At 34.4% G+C, this 27,050-nt stretch overlaps 1 protein-coding gene across 11 annotated transcripts in view; it reads left to right on the top strand.

Annotated features, from left to right (window-relative positions):
* The window catches only part of CEP126 (centrosomal protein 126), a 96,349-nt gene that overhangs the window by 32,578 nt on the left and 36,721 nt on the right, over positions 1-27,050 (top strand). For all 11 annotated transcript variants that reach the window (XR_013156599.1, XR_013156600.1, XR_013156602.1 and 8 more), the window contains 3 exons: positions 2,064-2,175; positions 14,141-14,339; positions 21,293-23,441. Coding sequence is in view for 7 of the 11 variants with exons in the window: in XM_077113162.1 (XP_076969277.1) it covers positions 2,064-2,175; positions 14,141-14,339; positions 21,293-23,441 (2,460 nt within the window). In the remaining 4 variants the exon portion in view is untranslated. The remainder of the gene's footprint in view (positions 1-2,063; positions 2,176-14,140; positions 14,340-21,292; positions 23,442-27,050) is intronic.

The following is a 27,050-nucleotide window of genomic DNA, read 5'->3' as shown; positions in this document are numbered from 1 at the left end:
TACCGTTGCAACATGGAAGATAGATTGAAGCGGAGATATACTAAAATAAATAGAATAGTTAGGGGGCTATTTCAATAACTGTGGCAAGAGGTATTAAGTTCCTAAATTAAAGCAGTGTGGTAGATATGGAAATAAGAGATAGTATAGTCAGGAGATATAATCAATAGTATTAAGTTAATGAGTGAGAGTGGTGGAAACAAGGCTAAGAGGAGAGCAGTCCCTCTAGGACTTGGCAGAGAGCCCACATATTATAAGCATTCATTAAATACTTTTTTAATGAATTAAATATTTTGATAGATGATGGTAATATTAATCAAGGTTGTAAATAAACAGAACCAAGTTAGAGATACAAAAGGTCATTCATTTTGTTTCAAATGTGTTGATACTGAGCAGCCCATATATGGTCCATCCAAATGGAGAAATCCAGTTAGCAACAAGCAATATGGGTCTAAAACTCAAAAAAAAGATATAGAATAGGAAATGTAGATTTAAGTGTCACTAACAGATATGTAATTGATAAATAAAGTCATGCAAAGACAAGCTAAATAAATGACAGGATATAGACCTACAGATTGAAAACAGGACCCAAGATAGAATGTTTATGCACATTAGCATTTACTATAAGGTAGAGAGAGAGGAACTAAAATGAATTTTTGGAAGTAGTTATCGAGGAAGTGGGGGTGGGTGGGAAAGGCAAGCAAAGAAAATAATGTAAGAAAGCTGAGGGAGAAGGCAGTTTGGAGAAAGAGAATATGGTCAGCTGTGCTAAATGCCTTGGAGTAGTCAGCACTCGTGGTCATTGTTTACCCCAGAGAGAGTGCTGCCCACACAAAGGTCTAAGTACAAAAATTAAGAGCTTTAGCAAAAAAACAATGACATATACTTCTACTCAATGGAATATTATGCAACTATAAAGACAATAATATGTAAATTCTCTATGGACCGTTAAGAAAAGTTCTCTAGCAGGGGTTGATTTACCTTGATGCTAATGAGGTTTAAGTTTCAGGGCCCCTCACTGTCATGGCCCCTACATTTAATTTTATATTTGTATCTATATATTTGCAAAAATAGTTGCATTATTTTTTTCTTATTGTAGACCCCCCAAATTCTTTAAGTTTTTTACCTCATAAAATCTGGAATCTGCCCCTGATCTTCAGGATATATTAAGCGTAATACAAGGTCCAGAACAATATGTATATAGGAATATATATTACTCTGCCTTCTGTATAAGAAAAGGAGAAAATTAAAAAAATATAAGCATTGACATTTACTTGTATTTGCATAAAGAAATGTAAAAGAATACCCAAGTAATTAGTAAGAACAACATTTATGAGTGTATTTCTTTTATATAGTTTTTATTTGATTTGATATAGTTTTGATTTCTGAATATATGATCTGTCCAAAACATTAAGTTAGTATCTTTAAAAAATTCTAGGCTGTGAGTGAAGAGCAAGAACAAATTTATGAAAGACAATTATTTATTTAGTTTTCTATTAATTTATTCTCAAATCAAGAAGTTTAAGCCAAAAGTTTACCAAATATATGAGATAAGCTGACACTTCCCCTTGCTACAAAACAAAGAAAAACTGCAATAGACATAGTGAAATTAAATTAGTTAATATTTGTAGAGAACTTGAAAATAATGTACATTGCATATATATAGTAAGTGCCCAATAGACTGGGTTGGTGTTTTTTTATCTTCTCTTTTTCTTTATAGGAATCTTTATAAATTTTGTCAGAAATTTGTGGGACCATGAAATCAAATTATTAAGGGTTTGCATGCCAGAATGAAGACCCTGGACATTTCTCAGTTTGTTTGGTTTTTTTCCAGATATACATTCTTAAAATTAGTGATGAGAATTTTAAGGTAACCGTTTCTCTTTGGGGAATCAGATCTCTAAATTTAAAATATTTGCTGTATTCCAAAAATATTTTCTTTTTACAAAAATTTTAAAGTACTATTTTAACATTGACCAATTAGGTTATATGTTCAATATAAAGAGACCATTGAAGATGAGCTGATTCTGTATTATTTGATATTTCTCTCTTTATAATTCCCTTAGTTTTTCAAAAAACAGTTCCTCCATTAGAAGAGGCCCTAAAACAAATTCAGGGATCCAACTTAAAACCAGAAGTAAACTTTCCCTCCTCCCACAGACAAACAATAAATTGGAGGTAAGTAATTTATAATTATTATGTATAATTACTATCATTTAATAATTATAAAGCTTTCTGTTTGCTGAGTTTCTAATCCTTTTCATCAGTTACTCCTCTCCTTTGTTGTAGAGTTTACTACTTTAATTTCACAGATTAAATTGGAGTATAGTGGAATGTGAATTGCTCCAAGAATAAAGAAAAATTCTAATATATTGTCTTAAAGTCTTTGATATTATAAATGTTGCCTGTGTTGAATAATTTTTCTATGGATACTATCATCAAAACTACATTGAAACATACGAGTGCTGGTTATAATTCATCTTCTCTGAGAATAGAAACAGAAAAATGTACTGAATGGTAGCAATAGAAATTTAGATAAAAGGAGTAACTTTGTTATAGAAATGGGTTTTTCTTCACTGTAAATCTTTCCTGGATGTCTTGAAAAGGCTATAGTATCTCCTGGTTCTTCTTCACAATGGTTTAAGTAAGTCATCTAGAAACAATGGCGTGGACTAACCAAGCACTGGATCCCCTTTAAAGTCCTGTGTTTTTTCATTTATTTATTCCAAATGTGTCTTGAAGCTACTACATGTATAGAACTAGATCAGGCATTGTAAAGGTGATATGGAGAAGGACAATATTTTAAAATACAATCCCTAGTTTATAATCTAAGACAGAAGTAAAATAATGCTTCAATTTTTACCTGTGTATAATGTTATTTATATAGACTTCCATTTTTAAAACATCTATTGCCTATAGTAGTTCCCTTGATATGATGAAAAGCAAAAAATTCATTGTCTCAGTCTCCATTAGAGTTCAGTAAAGCCCTCCTGGAATGTAAGACTTTTAAGCAAAGCCCTGAAGAAGATAGGAGTTAATCATGGAACAAGTGTGTGTGTGTGTGTTTGGGGGGTGGGGGTGGGGCCGGTTGGCATTCCAGACAGAGAGATGAGCATATGTAAAGGCCCAGAGTGATAGAGAGCATGATGTTCTTTAGGAGGAAGAGTATAGCTGAATCCTTGGCTAGATTTAAGATTAGAGAGATAACCATGTCCATATGCTGAGTGCTAGGTAATATAAATTTTATCCTGAGAGTCTGAGAGGAGCCAATGAAAGATTTTTTTTTTAAAGAATAAACAAATTATTTAGGCAAAAATATGGATACATCTTGGAATAATGGTGCTGAGTCAAAAAAAGGTAGGCAAAAAAAAAAAAGACTATGTATTTTGTTTTCATTTATAGAAAATTCTATAAAAGCAAAGTGATCCATAGTGACAGAAAGCAAATGAGTGAATCCCTAACGAGAGAAGGATACAAAGGGGGTTGTACTGGTTTGCTAAACCTGCTGGAATGCAATATACCAGAAATGGGTTGGCTGTTACAATGGGATGTATTAGCTTACAAATTTACAATTCTGTGGACATGTGAATGTCCAAATTAAGGCATCAACAGGACAATACCTTCTCTGAAGAAATACTGTCAACATCTGGGACACTTCTGTCATATGGGAATGCACGTGGCCAGCATCTGCTGGCTCTGGCTTCAGTGGCTTCCTCCATTTTCTGTGGGTCCTCTCCCAGCTTTCTTTTCTCTATGAGCTTCTCTGAATTTCATCTCTCTCTTTTTTCATTTCCCTTGAAAGATTTTAAGTAGATGGGTGATAAGATCAAATATTCTTTTTAAGCATATTATTCCAATCCATTGTGGCCAATTGTGGATAATGAATTAAAGGAGAATAAAATAGGAGGCTATTTCTATATAGTAGCTGAAATAATATCAGTTTGCAGTTATATTAAAATACTGTGTAATGGGAGCTGTTATAGAAATATTAACAACATGAAGTATAATATTTGGAGTTAATTTGGAATTACTTGTTGATGGATTTTAGGGAAAACTTCGCAGAAGTGAAGTTGAAAACCAGTCTTCAAGGATGAGTAAGAACTGCCAAATAAAGAAGTATGGGTTGGGTTTCAAGCATGTGCATAGTTACAGAGTTATGAAAGGTGCAAGCCTGTAAGGAAATAGAACTTTCCTATTTCTATTATAGGATGTGTTACTTGTAGAACAGGAGATGATCTAGGAATGTAGATTGAGATAAGATGTGAAAGGCTTTGTATGCCTAACTAGGGAGTTTGAACTTTATTCTATAATTAGTAAAGAACCAATGGAGGTTTTTAAATAGAGAATAATATAATCCTGTTTATTATTTTAGAAAGAGAACGGTGTGCATGTTGGCCAATGGAATGGGTACAGAGAAATTAGAGGTAAGGAGACCAGAGAGGAAATTATTGGAGTAATCCAAGTGATTAATCATTATTGTCTATATTAGCACAATACTATTGTGTATAATGAGACAATGATGAATTCCATAAAGAATGGAAAGACTTTGAGTAGTTAGATGAATGAGAAAAAAATATTGAAAGATAATATGTTTTCATAATACAGAGAAGTGATATGAAGAAAAAAGTATTTAATAGTGTTGAGCAAATAGAAGCATAAAAATTGGAGTGTGGATAAAATAGTAGCAGGGAAGTTAAGAGGTATTCAGCCATAAGTTATAAAGGATGTAATAGTTCAGTAGAAGGGATAGAAAGAAAAGGTATTTCATGAAAAGAATAGATGACAAGTTTAGTTTATGATGTGCTAAATTAAATGGAAAAAGTAAACTAAAATCAAAAGAGTTGAAAATTTGAGTTTTGATTGGAAGAACTGTTGTGACAGAAAAAAAGCAGCATATATACAGGCTTGGCAAAATATTGCTAATTTCATTTGAGCATTCTGAGTTGAGGTGATAAAGATCAGGTAGAAACGTACAAAAATAGTTTGACCAAAGACAAGGTAAGCAGCCAAGACTATAGAAATACATTTGAAAATCCAGCTTATGTATATTGTTGCTTAATTTTTATGTATATTTTTGTCTCCCCAACTAGATAATAATATTCTAGAGAACAATGGCTAAATCTCATATAAGTATATAAGTATTTTCTCTAGTGTTTAGCTCAGTGCTATGCATATTAGAGGTATTGAATAAATACTTTGAGTAGAGAACGTCACTAATGTATATGAACACTTCTCAGATGATATAAATTTGACCTTAAGTTTAATATATGAGAAAGAATAAATAAACATTGAGAGGAAATTCCGAATGGAATAAGAAGTGTATGAAAAAAAGGCATAGAGGCACAACAGGGCATGTTGTGTTAAAGCAACTTCAGTTGTTCAATTTAGCTAGTGTGTACAGTGAGAAGAACAGAATTGTGGGCAAATGTGCTGGAAGGGACTCCAAGTTAAATCATGAATAACTTTGTTTACGAGTTTGTCCTGAAAACAATTATTAAACAAATTGAAATAGGTATACAGCATTTCTGTTTTAGAAATATCATTGCAGAATGGAAAAGAGTAGAGAAAAACTAAACGTGAGATAACCAGATAAGTTGGTCCTGTAGTTACTGAAAATGAATTCTTGAGAACTATTTAGGAGGTAGAATCAACATGATATGGTAACTGATTAAGATCTGGAAGTTAACTGGAAGAAGGAGTCAAGGATGACTCCAAAGATTCGGTTTGGCCAATGATTGGATGGTAAAACCATTTATCAAAATAAGGATTATGGAAAAGGAGTATGTTTAGGAGAAATATGAGTTGGAAGGAGGATGACAAGTTGTGAGTTTGATAACTTGAGATATTCAGAAGCAAATTTCTCATGGTGAGAATTCTGGAGCATGAATAGAGATATCAGAGTCACTAATGAATGGATAAGATGAAAACTAGGGCTTAATGCCCACCAGTGGTGTTCCTGGATTCAGCTAAAAATTAAACTTATTTGACCAAAGTAGATCATATTTGGCTTCATTTAGAAGGTTATAGGTCAGAAAATACTGTGTACTGGCAAGGCAATATTCTTTTTTTTTTTTGTAACTTTTTTTATTAATTAAAAAAATTAACAAACAAAACATTAAGAGATCATTCCATTCTACGTATACAATCGGTAATTCTTAATATGATCACATAGTTGCATATTCATCATTTCTTAGAACATTTGCATCAATTTAGAAAAAGAAATAAAAAGACAACAGAAAAAGAAATAAAATGATAACAGAGAAAAAAAAGATTATACATACCATACCCCTTACCCCTCGCTTTCATTTACCACTAGCATTTCAAACTAAATTTATTTTAACATTTGTTCCCCCTATTATTTATTTTTATTCCATATGTTCTACTCTTCTGCTGATATAGTAGCTAAAAGGAGCATCAGACACAAGGTTTTCACATTCACAGGCAAGGCAATATTCTTCAATGGCTAGTCTTCTTTGCCATATCCCTGTCCCTGTCCCCAGCAAATTACAACTCAGGAAGAAACAACTTCGTAGTTGGTGAATGTATAGCCACCCTGGATTAGTAACCCCACGTTCCAAACAGGTACCAATATCTCTTGTAATAGCTCCATATGAATAGTTTCCAAATCCGTGCAAGAGACACACCCAGTTATAAGTTCCTCCCCTCTCACAGGGAAGTATCCATAATTTATTCACAATACTGTCAGTCCAGATTAAGTTTGCCAATTGTTGGGGATTGAATCATGTCTCCCACAAAAGGTATGTTCAGTTCCAAAACCCATTCTGTGGGTATTTGTAAATAGAACCATTGAAGATGTTATTAGTTAAGTTGTGCCCAAGATGAATGAGGGTGAGACTTAATCCAATATTGCTGAAGTCCTTAAAAACGAAGGAAGTTGAACACAGGAGAGAAGCCACAAGGAGCAGCCAGAGGCTAAAAGTCAATGGAAGCCTGAAGAGAAAGGAGAAGAGGCTGCCATGTGCATTACCATGTGACAAAAGCCAAAGACCAAGGATCATCAGCAGTCAGCTGCAGAACATCACGGTTTTTGAGGAGAAAGCATCACCTTGCTGACACTTTGATTTGGGACTTCCCCTAGACTCAAAACTATAAAGCCAATAAATTCCCATTATTTAAGCCAAGCCATTATATGGTACTTGTTTTAGCAGCCAAGAAACTAAGGCAGTTCGGGTACCGGAAAGTAGAATGGTGCTATGATAAATTCCTAAAAATGTGGAAACAGCTTTGGAATTGGAAAATGGGTGGAGGCTGGAAGAATTGTGAAGGGTTGGATAGAAACCAGTTAGATTGCTTTGAAGAGACTGTTGATAAATGTATGGATGTTTAAGGTACTTCTAATCAGGCCTTAGAAGAAAATGATGAGTATGAGTAGGTCATCGGAAACTGGAGGAAAGGTGATCCTTGTTATAAAGTGGCAGAGAATTTGGAGAAATTGTGTGCTGATGTTGGATGGAAGGCAGAACTTGAAAGAGATGAATTTAGATATTTAGCCCAGAAGACTTTCAAACTAAATATAAACAATGCAGCCTGATTTCTTCTTGTAGCTTATAGTGAAATGAGAGAGGAAAGAGATAAATTGTGGATTCACCTGTTAAGCATAAACCATCATTTGATGATTTAGAAAATTCTTGGCCTATCAGATAGTGTGCTCTGAGTCTAGGGCCAGAAGTAGCTCTCTCAGGACCTCTTTGAGCTTTCAGAAAGTGAGTTCCCTGAGACCATCTTTCCATGTGAGGCATTAACTGAACAACCCTTTACTAAAAAAAAAAGGTGTACCTGAACATAGAACAAGTCAGGCATCTCAGAGGAAGTCAGGATTGGAAATGCAATTATCCAGGAAGGATTTGTAGGAAGTTCTTTTGTCTGATGATGTGGACCCCCTGGAACCGTACATAAAGCCAACAAGGTTTTTGTGAAATTTGCATGAACAGAAGCAATGCTTAAAAGAGACAGACAATGCCTGAAGGAAGATTTCCAGAGCAGAAACATGGAAGCTGAGGTCTGGAGACCTGTTGAGGCCAAGAGAGTGGGCCCACCCACATATGTGGAAAGGGCAAGTCCACCCTTGTGCTTGGAGAGGGCAGGCCATCTTTGGCACTTGGGAGGGGAAGGCTTTGTCCTATTGTTCAAGACAAGTACTGCCACCCCACTGCTTAAAGATGATGGGGCCTGTGCCCTGGTATTCATAGAGAACTTGGCATCAATTTGATGTTTGGAGAGGCTGGAGCCTGTACTTCGGTGTCTGGGGAGAGCATGGCCACTGCACAAGTGCTTGGGAGGGGTGGAACTGCTGCTCCAGCAGACCCAGAGGATAAAGCATCATTCTAGAGATACCTCTCAGAACTTAAAATATAATGGAGTTTGCCCTGCTGAATTTCAGACTTGTTTAGGATCCATGACCCCTGTATTTTCCTTATAATCTCTCCCTTCTTGAATGGGAATGTTTATCCTATGCCTGTCCCACCATAATATATTGGAAGAAGATAACTTGTTTTCTAGGTTTCAAAGGTCCATCAGACAGGAATTTTGCTCCAAGATAGACCATACCCATAACTGGTTTAGATGAGACTTTGTACTTAGCATTGTTCTAAAATGACTTAAAGCTTTTAGGATGTTGGATAGAATAAAAATATTTTACCTGTGGGAAGAATAGGTCTTTTGGGGATCCAGAGGGCAGACTGTTGGTGATTGAATCATGTCCCCCACAAAAGGTATGTTCAGATTCCAGCCCCTAGTCCTGTGGCTGTGAATACATTTGAAATTAGAGCCTTTGAAGATGATATTAGTTAAGGTGTGCCCAAACTGAAAGAGGGTGGGCCTTAATTCATTGTGGCTGAAGTCCTTATAAGCAAAGGAAATTATTTGGCTATGAGAGAGAAGACACAGGGAGCAGCCAAAGGCTAGAAGTAATCAGAATCCTGAAGAGAAGGGAAGAGATGACTCCATGTGCATTTTCATGTAACAGAAAAGTCAAGGACTAAGATCTCAGGCAGCCAGCCCCAGAATGCCACAGTTTTAGGGAGAAAGCATTATCTTGCTGATACCTTAATTTCTCTTAGTCTCAAAACTGTGTACCAATAAATTCCCATTGTTTAAGCCCTGCCGTTGTATGGTATTTGTTTTAGGTACTAGGAAACTAAGGTATCGATCGAGGATTAATTTTTACCATAATAAATGTGACTTGTAACATAGCTAAAATAACTCTATAATCCAGGGGAATAGATCTAAAAAAATTTGACCCAAAGTCAAATTTGTTCATAGAGAAAGAGAACAGAATTTGTTAACTCTACTCACACACAGCTGTAGATCCTATCACACAGATAGTATAACTGAGATTACACTTAGTATAACTGAGATTACACTTAGTATGAATAGAGTAAGAGAGGAAGGTCAAATCAAGAACTTTCAAATATTCCAGCATATAAGGAACAAGTAAGGAGGAGCTCAAGAAAGAGCCTAAGAAGGAGCAACCAGAAAAGTAGGAAGATAACCAGAAAATGTGATGATATGGAAATCAGTGAAATTAAAATCAGGCAATATAGTCGTCGAGAATGTTTATTTTTGCACTTAATGGGTCAGTTAGTTAATTAGCAAAAGCAGTATATTGAAGTGGTACAGGTGGAAGCCAGATATCAGTAGGTTAGGGGATAAATAGAAGTAGAGCCAGTAAGGCAATTTTAGAATATTCTATTGAAAATTTTATCTGAAAAGGGAAGATGACAGACAATTAGGGTCTCGGAGCCCAGGAGGAATTTAGACCAATTAAAAAAAAAAAGCTTCAAATCATTTATTATAGTAGTAATGTGCATGTTTGTATATAGGTCTTCTTTACTCTCAGTTTCTTTTTTGGTATATCAGTTGCTATCTTTTGTGTTATCATATATTTTCAAAAATAAAATTCTTTTGTACTGTGAATGAAAAAATAGATATTTTTCTTATTCCTGTATGCAGTTACTTAAAGTCTTAGAAGAGATAAAAGCATCAGAACAACTTTGATTTTCCTTTGGCAACAAATACATCAGTTATCATTGCACCTCTGTGCTAGAATCATTAAGTAACATCAATCATCCTTGTTTTAAGAGTAATGATCTTTATTCTCATTAGAATACACAGTTTTCATGGGTGATACTATTATGACTGTGACTTCATGATATCTGTCTCTGTCAGTACATAGACATGCATATAAATATTATGTATTTAGAAAGTAACAAACGTACATTTATAGAGAGAACATGTGATTTATTTATTTAAAAGTTGGATTTCTTTTTATTACATATGTAACAGTATTACATAATATACATGAAAGTGCTCTGTTAATGATAAAATGCTATACAAATAAGAAATATTGGGACATTAAGGATCAGGTGTTAGAGATAGAAATGTTCATATGTATTGTTTCTTGCAAATATAATTAAGCTACAAATATCATTGTTCCAGTTTGCCAAAGCTGCTGGAGTGCAATATAACAGAAATGGATTGGCTTTTATAAATAGGATTTATTAAGTTACAAGTCACAATTCTAAGGCCTTGAAAATGTCCCAATTAAGGCATCAGCAGGAGGATACCTTTACTCAAGAAAGATCAATCACTTCTGGGGTTTCTCTGTCACATGGGAAAGCACATGGCACGGTCTGCTGTCCTTCTCTCCCAGCTTCTGGTTTTAAATGGCTCTCTCAGCATCTGTGTCCCGGTTTTATCTTTCTGCTCTCTGTATTGGCTCTTAGCTCTCTCTTCTTATGTGAACTCTTTTAAGGACTCCAGTAAACTAATTAAGACCCACTTTGAATGGGTGGGATCATATCTCCATGGAAACAAGCTAATCAAAAGGTCCCACCCCAAAATAGGTCTGCCTCCACAAGATTGGATTAGAACAATGGTGTTTCTGGGGTGTATAACAGTTTAAACCAGCATAATCAATAAACTGTTATCACCTTGAAGGTAAATTTTTAGTGGACTATATATCTAAAATATGTTAAGAAATAAAGTACTGTCAAAGAACAGGAAGCGTCCAAAGAAGCAGAGGTTACAGTACTCATGAAAGGTGTTTTAATGTGGAAAGTATTTGTGGTAGATAAAAATAATTTAAGATGTTAGTAGTGTGATCATCTAAAAGAGGAAAATAATCAATGAAAAAATGAAGGGCATTCAATACTTAAGCTTCAAGAAAAGCAAAAATATATGTCCTTATTAAAATAGAAACTTTCAGGAAATAGTGAGATATGAGCATATTATTAATAAGGTACTAAAATTTAAAATGTATGAAATCTCCCATCACAAACAAATCCTTATCACAAAGCTGATATACTTGACCCTTCGGTTAGTTGTAGGGTAGAAGAGGCCATATTCTCCCCCATTTTAAATTCTTAAACTCTAAAATGACACTGTTAGATATCTATCTCCAATATCCACATATTTTTGGTCAGACAATTAATCCTAAGCTGCATGCCACCCTGAGAAGTCTGACCAAGGTTGAGCAATGGTCTCTTTTACCTTTATTTATCCTATGCACAATGCTTTAAACCAGATTGCCCAGCCCATATTCATTTATCTCTATGACTAACAGACTTCTGAGAGGTAAAAGTGTTCTAAGAGTAAGGAATGTGAAAAGAAGAATCTAATAAGCTATGTATATTTCTCAGCCTATGTGAGAAGACACTGGTTGAACAGAGGAGGGTCATGTATGAATCCTTGGGACAGAAAATAATATGAATCAAAAGCTTAGAGGCAGCCCAATAAGCCAAAACAAAACAAAACTACATCTTAATAAGGCTGTCTCTCTACCTGCCTGTCCAAATGCTTTTCCACCTATGCAGATCCATTCCTGCCTATCCAGCTGTCTCCACATCTGATCCCTACTTACTTGATCAGCTGTCTCCTTCACGGGCCCCATTGCCATCTCATCATTCCCAAATTCTTCCTAGCTACCCAACTGTTTCTCCCACTCGCCAGCAGCATACCCCGCCTATCTGTCCATCTATCCCCTCTACTCTTCCTAAAACTTTTTTACCAGCCCCATCACTGTCCTACCCAATTAGATATCTTCCTCGCCCTCCAGTCCCAATCACTTCCAGCTTTTCTAGCAATTTCCCTCGTCTCCCAGCCCCAATTCCTTCTGGCCCACCTAACCGCCTCCCCCACCCACCCCAAAGTTCTCCAGTCATTCCTGACACTGACTCACAAAACAAGTTATTCTACAAAACTTTCAAACCCAAACATTTCCTTCCAGCCCAGCATTCTACCCCAGCTACTCTAATGCCTGCCCTTTTTCGTCGTTCCCTTCCAGCTCGACTGGTTGTTTCCCCAATCCCTTTGGATGCTCTCCCTGTTTTGAAGCCTACCTGTTTATCCAGTCATCCCCCTCATCAGCAGACCCCCACTTTTTCTTGTATCACTCCATGGACTGAACATCCTTCTGGCTTGGATCCCTCTCAGTCAGTTAAGCAGTCTGTCCCACAAGCTCCAACATTGTCAAATCTGCCCCAAGCCATTGTAAACCATCCACCACCTTCAGTTCTCTCTCCTCTCCCTCCCTGTCATTCTCCAGCCTCTCCTTTATCTTCATCTCCTTCCACTTCTACATCATCTTCTTCACCATCTATACTAATTTCTTCCTCTTCATCCATTCTTTCCTCTCCCTCATCTTCCTCTTCTACTTCTTCATCTTTTCCTCCTTCTTCTATCCCTCTTTTTTCCTCTCCTTTGCATTCATCTCCCTCCCCATGTTTACCTCTAAATTATTTAGATTTTCCCTCTCCAATTCCTCCTCTTTCTTCTTCCTTTATGATTTCTTCTTCCTTTCCCCCATTGCTTCACTCTCCCTCTATTTCTACTTCCCCGTCTCCTTTTATTCCTATGCATCCCTTCAATCCTCCTCATTGGGGGAAGAAAGTAGAGAAGAGAAGAGAAGAAAGTGGAGTAGAGAAGAAAGGAATAGAGAAGAAAAAATTGAGAGACGACAACTATAAAGGTAAATAAATTGAGTTTCTTAGATAAATGTAGATTTAGCAATATTTTGTTTGGGAAGGGTGACTGAAGGGAAAGTAATATGTAAGAGTTCAGAAGCTTGGGTTAAATACTTTCTTGCTGTCTCTGATTTCCCCATGGTCATAAGGAAATAGTCAGGAATCTAGTAATCATTGACCTTTACTATTTCAGTCTGTTCATATAAAAATATATATGGGTATTGGAGATAGATATATGTCACTTGTAGCCAAGTATCACCTTCCAACATATTTTTATCCTCATTGAATTGGGAAAAAATAACCTTGGGATTCACATTACGGGGCCTGTTGCACAGGCAGTCAGCTATATGATATCCCTTATTCCCATTCCATCCCCTCCCCCCAAAAAAAACTTCCTTTGTTCTTTATTTTTCACTTTGAAACCTATAAATATACCAAAAATTAACATGCTATGTGCTTCCAAAACCCCAAAAAGATGATGCCATACACCAATAACTTTTTGGTGGCCCTCTAGCACACTAAAAGTAAACTCTATATTAAAGGTACCCCTTCCGTAGCATGAAAACCATGTTTGTATCCTGATAAAATTCCTGAAATAAGTGGGAAAAAAATGTGTGCACTCTCCTCCAAGTAATAAGATCATCTCCCAAATCTGGTTTAGTTTGGTGGAAATTCCTACCTACCCAGACAAGCAATTTTCATGTTTTCCATTTGTTTGAATATTTAAAATTCTTTTAGGGTTATAAGAATACCTTCTGGCTGTGACATAACTCTGAGCTAAGAATAATGTAGAATGGAACATTCAAATAGGAATACTCTTAAAGAACTGAAGACTGACTGCACACATCTACTGGAATTATTTCCACCCCTATTCCAAATGATAGAGGAATAGGATTTAGTCATCAAGGCCATATTTAATTGTGCTTTCCTACATGAATGAGGAGTTCTTCATTGGCATGATACTCTCCAAACCAATTTTATTCAATTTACTGCCTTAAATTCTTATTCCAAAATGTCTATACATTTCTCCAATATCCTTATATATGATTATCTGGACACACACATACCTACACATAGTACACAAATATGTCATTTATATACTTATAGAAAAATGTTAACTTTATTTAAATGTAACAATATTTTTTGCATCTGATTCACAGAGCTATAGATTCTGCCTTGTCTTCAGCTTTGTCAAAAAATGATCATAAGCATCAGAAAAATCTCTGTTCCAAAATCAGTTGTGATAAAGAAAAGAAAGAAAGCAGAATGGTAAACTTGACTACTCACAAAGATGCATTCCAGCTTAAACTGGAGGAAACTCAAAAACTCCTAGAAGATCAGCACTTAAGCAGTTTGCAAGTATGAGACTATAAATGTTTTATTAATGCTTTAATTTCTAGTAATAATTCCATACCATTCTCATAGTATTCTCTGCTAAAGAAATATATGTCATTAGCTGAGGGAAGGCCAGGAAAGAGACTGGATGAATCAGCACAAATTCATCACAGATACTGGAGAAATAATTTCTTTAGTTTTTTCCTTAGCTTTTACCCATTTTCTCTTGGCTTCCTCTATTCTTTTTTTCCATATTCTGATCAGAAAAAAATATGCTTTATGAATGTTTTTTTCTGGCAAACATGAAAGCTGTTTAAAAGTACAATGTAATATAAGTACCACTGTTAGAGATGACATTATTAAAACAATCTGAAAATTGTAATTCAATTTTAGATTTAGATTATAATCCAATATTGGATTCCTTATGGTTATATAGCATGATTGGTTAGAGATGGAGTCTAGTCTATCTCTAGTAGGGCACTTATTTTCTTATTTCCCCATAAAAAAGTATGGATTTCAATAGATTCTCCTACATGTTCATACATTTTATTTTTCATGAATAATTGTACGTGTTTATAAGACTCTTAATAGGCTAATATCAAGATAAAATTCATAACTGTGGTCTATTCATCCAACACCTAAACAATAGTGGCAAGGCTAAGAAAGCAAAGCAGACCTCTGCTGGCTGTGATGATGTGCCTTCTTGGCACGAACAACCATAATTCTGAGCAAAATACATGAAACAACTGTTTGTAGACAATAGATACTACAGGATATGATTTGAAAACAAGCCAATGAGGTGAGCTCTATGATGACCTAAGCTTTCTACCTGTAAGTACTTTCTAGACAAGCCCCAAAATAAATCCACAAATATCACAACTGCCTATCAATATAACATTTAACATTCTTTTAAGGAAAATTATCAAATTCAGACACTCAACAACATATGCTTATAGTGTCTAACACCCAATCAAAACTTACCATACATGTGAAGATATAGGAAAATATGACTTAGGTGAATTCAATAAATCAGACTCAGAAATGACAGAGATGATGGAATTAACAGGCAAAGGATTTAAAACTGTTTTTATAAATAATTTCAAAGAATTGAAGGAAAAACAAACATAATGAGGATCAAGAGATAAAAGAACTAAATGGACCTTCCAGATATGAAAATATTATATTGAAAAGGAAATTTTCTTGGATGGGCTTAACAGTACAGTCTTTGCAGAAGAAAAGATCAGTGGACTTGAAGACATAGCACTAGAAATTATCCAAAATAAAGCATGCGGTGGGAGAAAGACTAGGAGGAAATGAACAGAGCCTAACTGACCTGTGAGACAGTATCAAACAGTCTAAAATATATTTAATTAAAATTCCACAAAGGGAGAGGTGAACTATTTGAAGGACAGTGACTGAAAATGTTCCAAAATTGTTAAAAAGCTTAAGAAGCTCACCACATTCCAAGAAGTATAAGTATGTGTACATGCACACACACTCACAACACCAAGGCACATCAAAAGAAAATTAAGCCAGAGGAAATAAAAACACATTACATATATGGGAACAAAGATAAGATAAACTGCTAACTTCAAGCCAGAAGTAAAAAAACATTTTTAAAGTCGTGAAAGGAAAGAGAGCTTCCCAACTAGAACTATATATCTAACAAAAATATTCTTATAAAATAAGATGTTTTCAAACAAATAATGGCTGAACTAATTTATCACCAACATCTGCACTACAAGGAATGCTACAGGAGGTTTTTGAGACTGAAGGAAGTGATATCTGGTAAAAATTCAGATCTACACAAAAGATTGAAGACTGTCAGAAATGATAAATATATGGATAAATATAAAAGAAATTTTTCCCATTTTAAAATTGCTAAAAGGTAATCAATTATCTTATAATTCGATATCTAATAATTATAATAAGATGTTTCAAATAGAGGCCTAGATTGTAAGCTCTGATAGCAGTCACATTTAGTCCGGAACTATAATTTTTTTTTCTAGATTTTGAGAGGCTATGCTATATATGTATAACCTGGTATTTCCCTGGAACTTTTGGTGCCTGTGTGATGCCTAAGACTCAGAGTAGGAGCTCTGCAGGTTTGAAAGGCAGCATTGCCACATATAACAACTGTTAAAGAAATTGCAAGAGATCAGGTTTCAATTAGAGATAAGAATGAAGCCCATCTGGTCGGAACTAAGGTAAATCAGAATACAGGGGTAAGGAGGACATTATATTTTAGAACTTTACCTACTCCATGAGATCAAAGGAAGAGGTTTATTTTGTCCAAAACCTAAACTTTCTATAGCATATAATCTAACTCAGCCTGTCTGGATAAATCATTTAAACAACCGAAACACAGGGACCCCAAAAGAGGAATGAGGGCTTATAATTCTTTATAGCTTAATGTAATGCCCAGGTGCATCCCCAGAGTATGTTGAGCAGATAATCAAAAAGTATTGGCAAAGTCCCTTGAGGGATGGGAGAAAAAATATGGAACTATTGAACTTTACCACTGGGGAAAACCCTGATATTGTTTCAAACATTAGGGACTCCAGTCAATAGGCCAAGCCCTTAATCTTGAGGCTTTGTTCTTGTAAAGCTTATTTATGTAGCAGAGAAGCTTAGCCTACCTATAGTTATACCTAAGAGTTACTTCCAGAGGACCTCTTTTGTGGCTCGGGTATGGCCTCTCTCTCTCTCTCTCTCTGTCCCTAAGCCCAACACGGCAAGTAAAATCATTACCACCCCCAAGTGGGAGATGACATCCAGGGCCAGAAGTCTCCCTGGCAAGGTGGGATTTGACACCCAGGAATGAGCCTGGCCTTGGCACCTTCGAATGGACAATGCCTTCCTGAACAAAAGGGGAAAAGAATTATAACAAAATAAGGTATCAATTACTTAGAGAGTACAAATAGAGTCAGGCTCCTCTGAGGCTACTCTTACACAAGCTTCAGCTAGATATTGCTACTTGCCATGGTTTGCCAAAACCCAATCAAAATCATTCCTGCCAACCCTAAAGAACACCTAGGGCACTATCTAAGATGCCACAAAGGTTCCATGCACTATGATTACTGTCCAGAAACCTACAACCTCCAAAAGGCCTGATGAATCCTGAAACCCAGAGGGGCCAGCCTCTCTAGAACATCAACTAGTTCCATCCTCCATCCCATATTATTGACTGCCCTTTCCAACATGAAAAAGTTAGTATGGCAGAGCCCAAATACCCCTTAAGATTGTGAGAAAGATCAAAGGAGAAGGTGGAGTTATAACAGAGAAGATAAGGTTTAACAAATGAGTATGACTGCTGAATTATTATATTTTTATTTCTCCAGTGTCTTGGACCTGCTAGAAGTAAAAGCCTAAAATTGTGGAAGTGTAACCCATACCCAACTCTGAAATCTGTTCTATAACTAATTGTTGTTGGTGTGCTTTGAAATTGTTGCTTTTTTGTATATATGTTATTTTTCACAATTAAAAAAAATAAATGCTTTATGAGGTATCTAACGTAGAAATAAAATGTATGACAGAAATAACACAAAAGAGAATAGAAGGAAATGGAAATACACAGTAATATACTATATGAGAAACAGCATAATGAAATTTGAAAATAGATTGTCATTATTTAAAGATGCTTATTATAAACTCTAGAGTAACCACTAAATATAGTTAATAAGCCAATAACAAATATAAAATATAACCCTAAAAAATAATACGAAAGAAGGCAGAAAAAGGGGGGGAAAAGAACAAAGAATAGTTAGGGTAAATAGGAAACAAATAACATGGTTGACTAAAACAAACACATCTATAACTATATTAAAGGTAAATGGTCTAAATACCATTTGTTTCCCTTTTCCAATAAAAAATATTGTTAGATTGAATTTAAAAAGCAAGACCCAGCCGTATGTTGCTATAGATATGAAATACACAGTAAATAAGTAGGATAAAAGTAAAAGGGTCAAAAAGAATAAATCCTAAAAACACTAATCAGAGGAAAGCATAAATTGTTTAATATCAACCAAAATAGGTGCTGGAACAAGGAATATTTCCTGTGTTAAAGGACATTTCCTAATGATAAAAGGATTAGTTCATTAACAAAACATGAAAGTCCTTAATGCTGTATGAACCTATTAACAGAGCTTCAAAATGCATGAAGCAAAACTGACAGAAGGAAAAGGGAAAATAGACAAATCCACATCTACAGTTGGAAATTTTCACCATTCCTCCATCAATTAATTGATACAAGAAATAAAGATATGTCAGACTTATATAACTCTATATCCTAATTAATCAAACTGAAATTTATAGAACAATTTCCCAGAACTACAGAATATGCATTCTTTTTTGAGTGACTAAAGGATATTCATCGAGATAAATGATATAGCAAATGTTCAAAAAAATGATCATGGTAATGAATACACAACTATGTTATGATATTGTGAGCTATTGATTGTAACCATACAAGAATGTTTGTATGTGTGTTTACAATAAAAATATATTTAAAAAAGGTAAATGATATAGTGGACCAGAAAATAAGAATAAACAAATTTAAAAGCTCTGAAATCATAAAGTGTGTCCTCTGATGGCAAGAAAATAACATTAAAAACATTAAAAGAAAGTTATCTTGCAAATATCAAATATTTGGAAATTAAATAACAGACTTCTAAAGCCATGGATCAAAAAAAAAAATCACAAGGGAAATAAGATAATTTGAACTGAATTATAAAGAAAACACAAAATATAAAATTGTTAAGGAATTGTGCTTCCTAGAAAAGAACAGAGACTTAGAAAATCAATGATCTGAGGTTCCCAATTTAGGAGATTAGAGATGAGCCAGTTAGATACAAAAGAAGTAGAAAGAAGAAACTAATAATTGTAAGTGCAAAATATCATGAAATGGGGGGGAAAGGCCAAACAGTAAGGAAAAAATCAGTGAAATCAAAAGCTAGTTCTTGAATAGATTATTAAAATAGGTAAACATCCTAGGTAGACATAAGAAAAACAAAAAAAAAAGCATGTTACCAATATGAGGAATAAAAGAGGGAATAGCACTACTGATCCTACAAATGGTGAAAGGATAATGAGAGAATAGAATGAAAAAAATTGTGTTCCAATAAATTGGATAATTTAAATGAAATGATCAAATTTCTTGAAAAATACAAACTACCCAATTTCACTCACTCTAGAAGAAATAGAGAATATTAGTAGTCCCATTTGTATTAAATACTTGAATTTATAATCTAAAACCTTTTAAAAGAAAACTTTTAGAACAGGATAGTATCACTTGGAAATCTATCAAACATCTAGGAAGAAATAATACGAATCTTGGACAAATCCTATCAGAAAAGGGATTTGAGACTCAAGACTGCAACATTACTCTTACTGGAGTTTCTAGACTGCTGACCTGCCTTACAAATCTTCAACTTGCCAACCCCCACAATCATGTGACCCAGATATCCTGTTGGTTTTGGTTCTCTGGGGAACCTTGACATTGTTAAGTTTAATGTAGTTTACATCAGTAACTTAGAAGCAAAACGTGAAGCTGATCCGAGTATCTCATGGTTTAATGATGGGAAAAATTCTGGAAAAAATTTAATATAGTTTAGTGAATCAGAAGTTGCTGGACTTCTTTTGAGATGCTTTGGGAGATAAGACCTTTATAAAACCTATGCAAACAAATCTTAGAGCCATGGACATCATTACATACATCTAGAAGGGCTTTTTAACCCAGATTTCTACGTTTCAAGGGATGCAGTCTCAAAGGATGCCCTCCAGGCCTGATTTCCTTATGAAAATAACTCACTTTCAAGAACAAACATTAAATTGTTGAAGGGTGTGATATACTTCTCAATAATATATCAGTAAGCATTAACTATGCAAATTTAAATATTTTAATTCTGTAACTTATTTCCTTGATTTCTTGGTTCACTTTTGATCTAGAAAGATAACGTATTTCTGTCCAATACCAGTACATTTAAATTTTCTAAAATTTGGGTTAAATCTTAAAGAATACTGATTTTCTTTCTTTGAAACCAGTCCATTCAACTTTTTGATTAGGTTTACAATTTTAAAGTCCACTTGAAATTTATTTTTATATATATGTGTGTTCCATTTTAAAATGTGTTGTAGATATGTGTGAGAAATTAGAAATATTTTTAAACATTTACCATACTTAAAATAAATTCCATGGAAATTTCATTGAACTAGTAAGGAGAATGCCTAAGGAATTTATGGAATTTACTACTGTGCTAAATCTCCACTTAAAAGGGTTCATTAAAATCAAAAGTTCTCAACCATGAATCCAAATTAGAGTCACCTGGAGAATTTAAAGAATAATAATAATACCAATACTTGGATCCCATCCAAGAAGTATTAAATCAGTAGGATCCAGATATAGATATTTTTACAGAGCTCCTTATGTGCTTCAAATATGCAGCCAGATAGACAACCTCTTATCAACCACAAAATTAACTTTTATTTTAAAAAAAAAAGTATCAACAGGAAGTTCACATTAGGATCATAGAAATTTTAAGAGTCCCATTCAAGTCCAGTGAAGGTATCAGGAAAATTACAATATGTAAATAACCATTTTCAGAATTTCACTTGCACTCATTAAACCATTAAGATGTCCCATACCCTAAATGGAACAGTAATAGAAAAATTATTTTCTAAGCTATAACTGTGGCTAGAACAATTGGGTACTTTAGGAGTTGAAATTAAGGCAAGCACACTCTTGTTATATGTCTTTGTTAATTCCCTCTTTCTTACCCTGAGGACAGCTTTAAGGGTGTAGATTGTTTACATCATACACTGTTTTCCTAAGTAATAAGAGGATACAAGTTTATAGTCGTATTTCTCTGTTTAAATGAAAGGAGAATTGGGCTCAGAACAATAGTGTGTTGAGTCATTAATTTTGGCATTTGAAAATGTCTGAGCTATAAAACAATGTTCTTTTTTTTTTTTTTTTCCAGAAATTTTGTGATGAAGTTAATCAGATAACCAATTCTGAAACCCTCTCAAGTATAGACAGTCTTGAGGCTGGGGAGCATGAAGAAATATATTTAACACTTAATAAGGAACTTTCCACATCAATCCAGCAGAATTCCATTTCCCTCAAATCAGCAAATCTGCAATCAACTAATCTAAGCTGCTTTGATGAAGATAAATTGTCATTGACTAAAACTCAACATATAAATAATTGGCTTATAAATTTAAATGATCCAGACACTCAGATTGTCACACCTTTCTCAAATATTTTAAGTAAGCCTGATGTTCTGCCTTCATGCGAACATTTTAATAGTGAGGAACAAAATCCATCTACTCTGAGTAAAACTACGGAAAGGACCGCAAATCCTGCTAATCAATCAGTAGCCATTGTATATAGTCCACGCATATTTGAACAAGGTAAAAAAAGCAAAAAGATCTCTGAAACTAGCACTGTGAGGACAACCGACGCCTTTTCTAGAGCGTTTGAACGGGAAAGACCGATAGTTACTGAGAGTCCAACATTTAAATTCAGCAAAGCCTGGACCACTCAAGATTCTCTAACCCAAGAAGTGGCTACATTTTCAGATCAAGAGAAATACCCTGAATTAATTCAAGAAAATAGAACTACTTTAATTACTACTTCATTTGTACCAGTGGTTACACCTTTAGTTTTGCCATCTAATACACAATCAGCAAGGCCTTTACCAAAGGATAGTGTACACATAAAAGAAATCGACCCAGTGCAGTGTTCTGATAAGTTAGATGAATTGAAACATGTTAAAGATGAAAACATAAAATATTTTAATTGTAATCAGCAAGAATTGCCCTTATTTTTAGATGATTTTCAAGCTGCTTATATACCTCAAAACCCTGATTCAAAAGATAAACAGAAAGTAGCTGAATCATCAACATCATTATCTAATGTAATTTCGAATTATGACTTAGATGGCCACTACAAGAAAATTAAATACGACATTCATGAGAGAAATGGTGTCAGGTTTCTTAAAAGTATTTTAAAGAAAGATTCTAAATTTGAACATGATTATTTTAAGGCACTAATTATAAATCGAGATTCTAAATTTAGAAATCAAAAAGCAGCCGCTATCAGAGATAGTATTGAACTAACAAAAGAAAAAGGGAAAGGTGCAGAAATTCCAAAGACTATTAAAAAACTGAGGTGGTTTGATGAAATCGGCAATATAGAAAATGATGCTGAAGACGATCATTCAGTGAAAAACAGAAAAGGAATATCTCAACAATGGTCTCAACCGTTACACATTCAAACTAAAAGTGGTGCTGCTAGCAACATAATTCGTGTTTCTGCTTGTGCTGTAAATTCTACAGATAGAAAGCCCAAGGGTGATTTTGTCTCTGAAAATGTTGTTGCTTTAGAAGGATCTGAAACAGGCCATGTGCCTTTGAATTGTTCTAAATCTTCAGGTAAAAACTTTGCTAAACAAGCCTGGCTAGGCTCAAAAAAAGAGGAAAGAAAATTCTTTGCAAATAATGGTGATTATAAAACTCAGAAAATTAATCCACAAAAAGGTACAGCAAAAAGAATTAGAAGAGCAAGATCTGTTAAAGTTCATTCTGGCATTATACATACGAACAGAAAAGGCACTGTCATTCGACCACAGTCTGCAAACCAAGCCAACACATTTATACAAACTCAGGATAGACTAATTGTACCTCAGCCACCTTGTAAATCTACATCAAATATTACAAGTGGTAAAAATATAAAAGTGTCTCACTGTCAATCAGTAATGCCTGAAAATTCTCAAAACATTGTTACCGATAACTATTCTGATTCAAAGCAAGCACTTACATTAGAACACAATTTGAATCAGTGGAATCAAGAAAGTAGTCCCCTAGTCTCAGATGCTTGTTCTAATTTAGTCACTATGTTGCCATCTCTACCTTCTTATTGTTCTGAGTGCCAACCTTTAGCAAAGGTAAATCACTCAAATGGCACTCAAGTGGTTGCCCAGCAAGATGGGACAATATATTGTAGCCACAGATGTCCTGTTTATGAAGAAAGTCATCATTGCATGACTCTTAGAACTACTGGAGAAGAATCTGTTCCCTTGTGGAAAAGAGGACAAAATATTCTGGGTCAAAGTGAGAGGGCTGCTGGTAAGAATAAATTCATGTCTTTTTATAGATAAAATGTATAACTTTTAAAATTCGTGAAATTTTTCATATTGAGGTAAGGCAATATGTACCTTATGGGAATAATTTGAACCTTATAGGAATAACTTACCTCCCTTAATATTGTAACTTATTCTATCTAGTAGCTGAAGCTTTGAAGAGAATGGCCTGGTCTTTATTCAACTAAAATTAGAAACTTTGCTACCCTCTATTTTTCCATGACTTTTCTCATTAGTTTATGAGAGGGATAACAAGGAATAGGGCCTGATTCTTGTGCCATATTTTCTGTCAGCGCCCTACTATAATAGTCAAAATATCTGTTAAAGTAAGTATAGTGAAAAATATGGTATAAATTATTCTAAATAGATAAATAAATGTGATTATAATACTTTATTTTTCTTTAAAATGAATTGTCAGCTAATAATAGGTGTGCCTAACCTTCCTACCTCCTTTCCAAAAGAGTGGCATCTCTGCATTTATGTATATTGATTTTCATGTGAGGATGAAAAATGCCATTGCTTTAAAATTGAAAATTAATTCTCTGCAGAATGCTATTGCCCTCACAAATCTCCTCCTCTGAGGGAACAGACAAGAAGCCCAGTTTTCCTGCCAATAGGATTCACTTGCCCCAATAAGCTAGAGCCTATTGTGAAATAGTTGGAATTGGGAAAAAAATAAATCAAAGGTATAAATAAATTTAAGGAGATAAAAAGAGAGTTTAATATTTAATGTTCAAAATCTTTTTCAATTAAACCATGAGCTTTTAAGGGCAAGGTATTTTTTCCATCATGTAATCCTGGGGCCTAACAGTGCCAGGCTACCCAAACTTTTCTTGAAATGAATAGACACAAACCATTAGCAGATGGCAAACTAGATGCAAAGACGTTAATCTAGAGATTTTCAGTACTTCAACATTATTTGTCGACAAAACCCCATTTTTTAAAATTATTTCTCACTAAAGGTTCACTCTCCTTTTTCCTTTTGCATGGGCAGGCAGTGGAAATCGAACCTGGGTCTCCAGCATGGCAAAAGCAAAGCCTTTTTTTTTTTTCCTGCATGGGCAGGCACCAGGAGTCAACCTGGGTCTCTGGCATGGCAGACAAGAATTCTGCCACTCAGCCACTGTCTCACCACCTGGTTCATTTTCTTTTTACCCAGCCTTTTCACAATGTAACTTTGTCACAGTACTTCCAAAAGAGAAGGTATCCTACAGATCAGATATATATTTTTTTAAATAATGATAGTTGCCTTTCTTGAGTACCTACTTTGTGCCAGTCACAGTATTAAGTGCTTTCACTTATTATCTTATTAAAATCTCTAAAAATCCGTGAGAAGTAAGTATGTTTTTTAAATCCCATTTTGCAAAGGAAGAAACAGAATTTTCCAGTCCAGAAGTAATACGTAGTAGAATTTGTATTTTAATCGAAATATCTTTGAATCCAAGTCCTGTGCTTTTCCTGCTAAAGCTACGTAATAAAAATAGTTATTAAGCAAATATATATCAGACTCAAAGATGATCAGAAAAAAACATTAGGAAGCTTATCATTTCCTGATAGCTTAAGTATAAAAAAGGTAGCATATTTAAAATTATGTTCTCACTCTGTTAAAAGAATGGAAGATAAAAAGTTCATCTGGAGAAATTAATATTACCTTGGATTTAATCAAAGAAGGCAGTTCTTTTGGGGGTCTTAGTATAAGGGACATTGGAAAATATAATGAATTTTAACATTTTTAACCATGTTTTTAAAGAGATAGATATGTTCAAACGCTTGTGTATATCTGTAACTCTTATATAGCAAATACGCTTTTAAAATCTAATAATACTAACAATACTATTTAGTATGTTCAGTCATTCAAACTTATTTTCCAAAGAACTCTGCTAATACTGGATTATAGTTGATTCACTGTTCAATTTTCTAAATAAGTGCTGAAATTTAGATATAGTTCTTTTTTAATTAAAAAGAGGATCTGTATTATTTATAAGCTCAGTATGAAAAATAACGTTGCTGATAAGATCATGCCTTCAATAAATATTTGTTGAACACTACTTTATGTTTGACATGATGGTAGAGAATTAAATAATGCAGACACAGGCCCTGACCTGCTGAAATCTAGCAAAGAAAACAGACTTTAAGCAAATAATTACAAGTCTGGTAAGTTTTTCAAAAAGAGTACCACATGCAATAAGAACATATAAAAAGCGAAACTAATGTAATCTGGGGCTTTTTGGAAGGGTCTCCCTAAAGAAATTATTTTTAAGTTGATACCTGAAAAGTGAATAGTAAAATAAGAGAAGAATGTTTGAGTTGGAGAGATTGGAGGAGCACTTAAAAAATAGTATCAATTAGTAATTTCATGAACCTACCCTTTATTTATTTATTTACTCAACAAATATCTATTGAGCACCCATAACACTTCAGGCTGTGCACTAAGCATTGAGCAAAATAAGTGAAGAGCCTACCTTCATAGAAATTGTGTTCTAATGGGGAATAGAGAATATAAAACAAACTTATAAATTTTATCTAGAACAAAGAAATGTCAGTATTACAGGATGTTGAAAATAAATGGTCATTCATATTTTGAAACTTCAACTTCTGTGTGAGACTAAAGCAAGAAATGTTTATTTGGTGCAAAATGTATATTTTGACTAGTGCATAAAAAATAAATAAAAATATAACTGCTATAAAGGAATAGTACAGAAAACCATCAGCATAAAATAGGTAGATCTGATTTAGTCTGGGGTAAGGATAGCCTTACCTGAAGAAGAGATATTTCTGCTAAGGTCTAAATGATGAGTAGAAGGACAAAGATAATAAAAATAAAAATATATATGTTCCAAGAAAGGAAAACTCTGAGGCTAAAGGAAGGTGGCTACTGTAGCAGGAATACAAAGAAGGAAAGGGAAGCTAAGGTGGGTAGAGGCCAGAATGTGTAAGCCTTTTTAGAAGGGACTCAACGTGACAAAGGCTGAAGAAAATGAATCTTGAAGGATTACGTAGCGACAAGCAAAGGAAATAGTTAGGAAGTATGTTCCAGCCAAAGGGAACAGCAGGAACAAAAGAATAAAATTATGAGTCAGAAATGCTGTCTATGAGGGAACTACTTTCAGTCTTCTGGCACTGCCACTTAATAGATTGTGTCATTTAAAACCTCTGTTTTTGCATTTTAAAAATAGGGATAACAATAATACCTATCTCACAGGATAGTTAGGATTTAATGAAACAAATCTAAAACTCTTCTAAGAGTATCTTGTACTTGAAGTTCAATTGAGGAAAGTTTTTCAAACCAGAGTGGTCAAGGGGTCAAATGCTTGCGAAATGTGCTTTAGATAAGCACATACATATATCCATTTTGTATCAATTTTAAAAGGTATTAATCAATTTTGCCAGAGTTTCAGTGGAAGAGTGGGAAGTGGAAGCCAAAAAGACTTAGGGAGTTGAGGAAGGAATGGGAAGTAGGAAAGCAAAGCTATCCAGTATAGAACTACTATAAATAAGAAAGTTTAGATGAGGTGGAAAGATAGTAACTGTAGAAGGAAATAGGGTCAAAGAAGGGATGTTGTATTGCTGCTGCTACTATTATTTTGTTGTTGCT

The sequence above is a fragment of the Tamandua tetradactyla genome, chromosome 8, assembly GCF_023851605.1.
Source record: "Tamandua tetradactyla isolate mTamTet1 chromosome 8, mTamTet1.pri, whole genome shotgun sequence".
NCBI lineage: Eukaryota > Metazoa > Chordata > Mammalia > Pilosa > Myrmecophagidae > Tamandua > Tamandua tetradactyla.
This window is presented reverse-complemented; position numbering and strand designations above follow the sequence as displayed.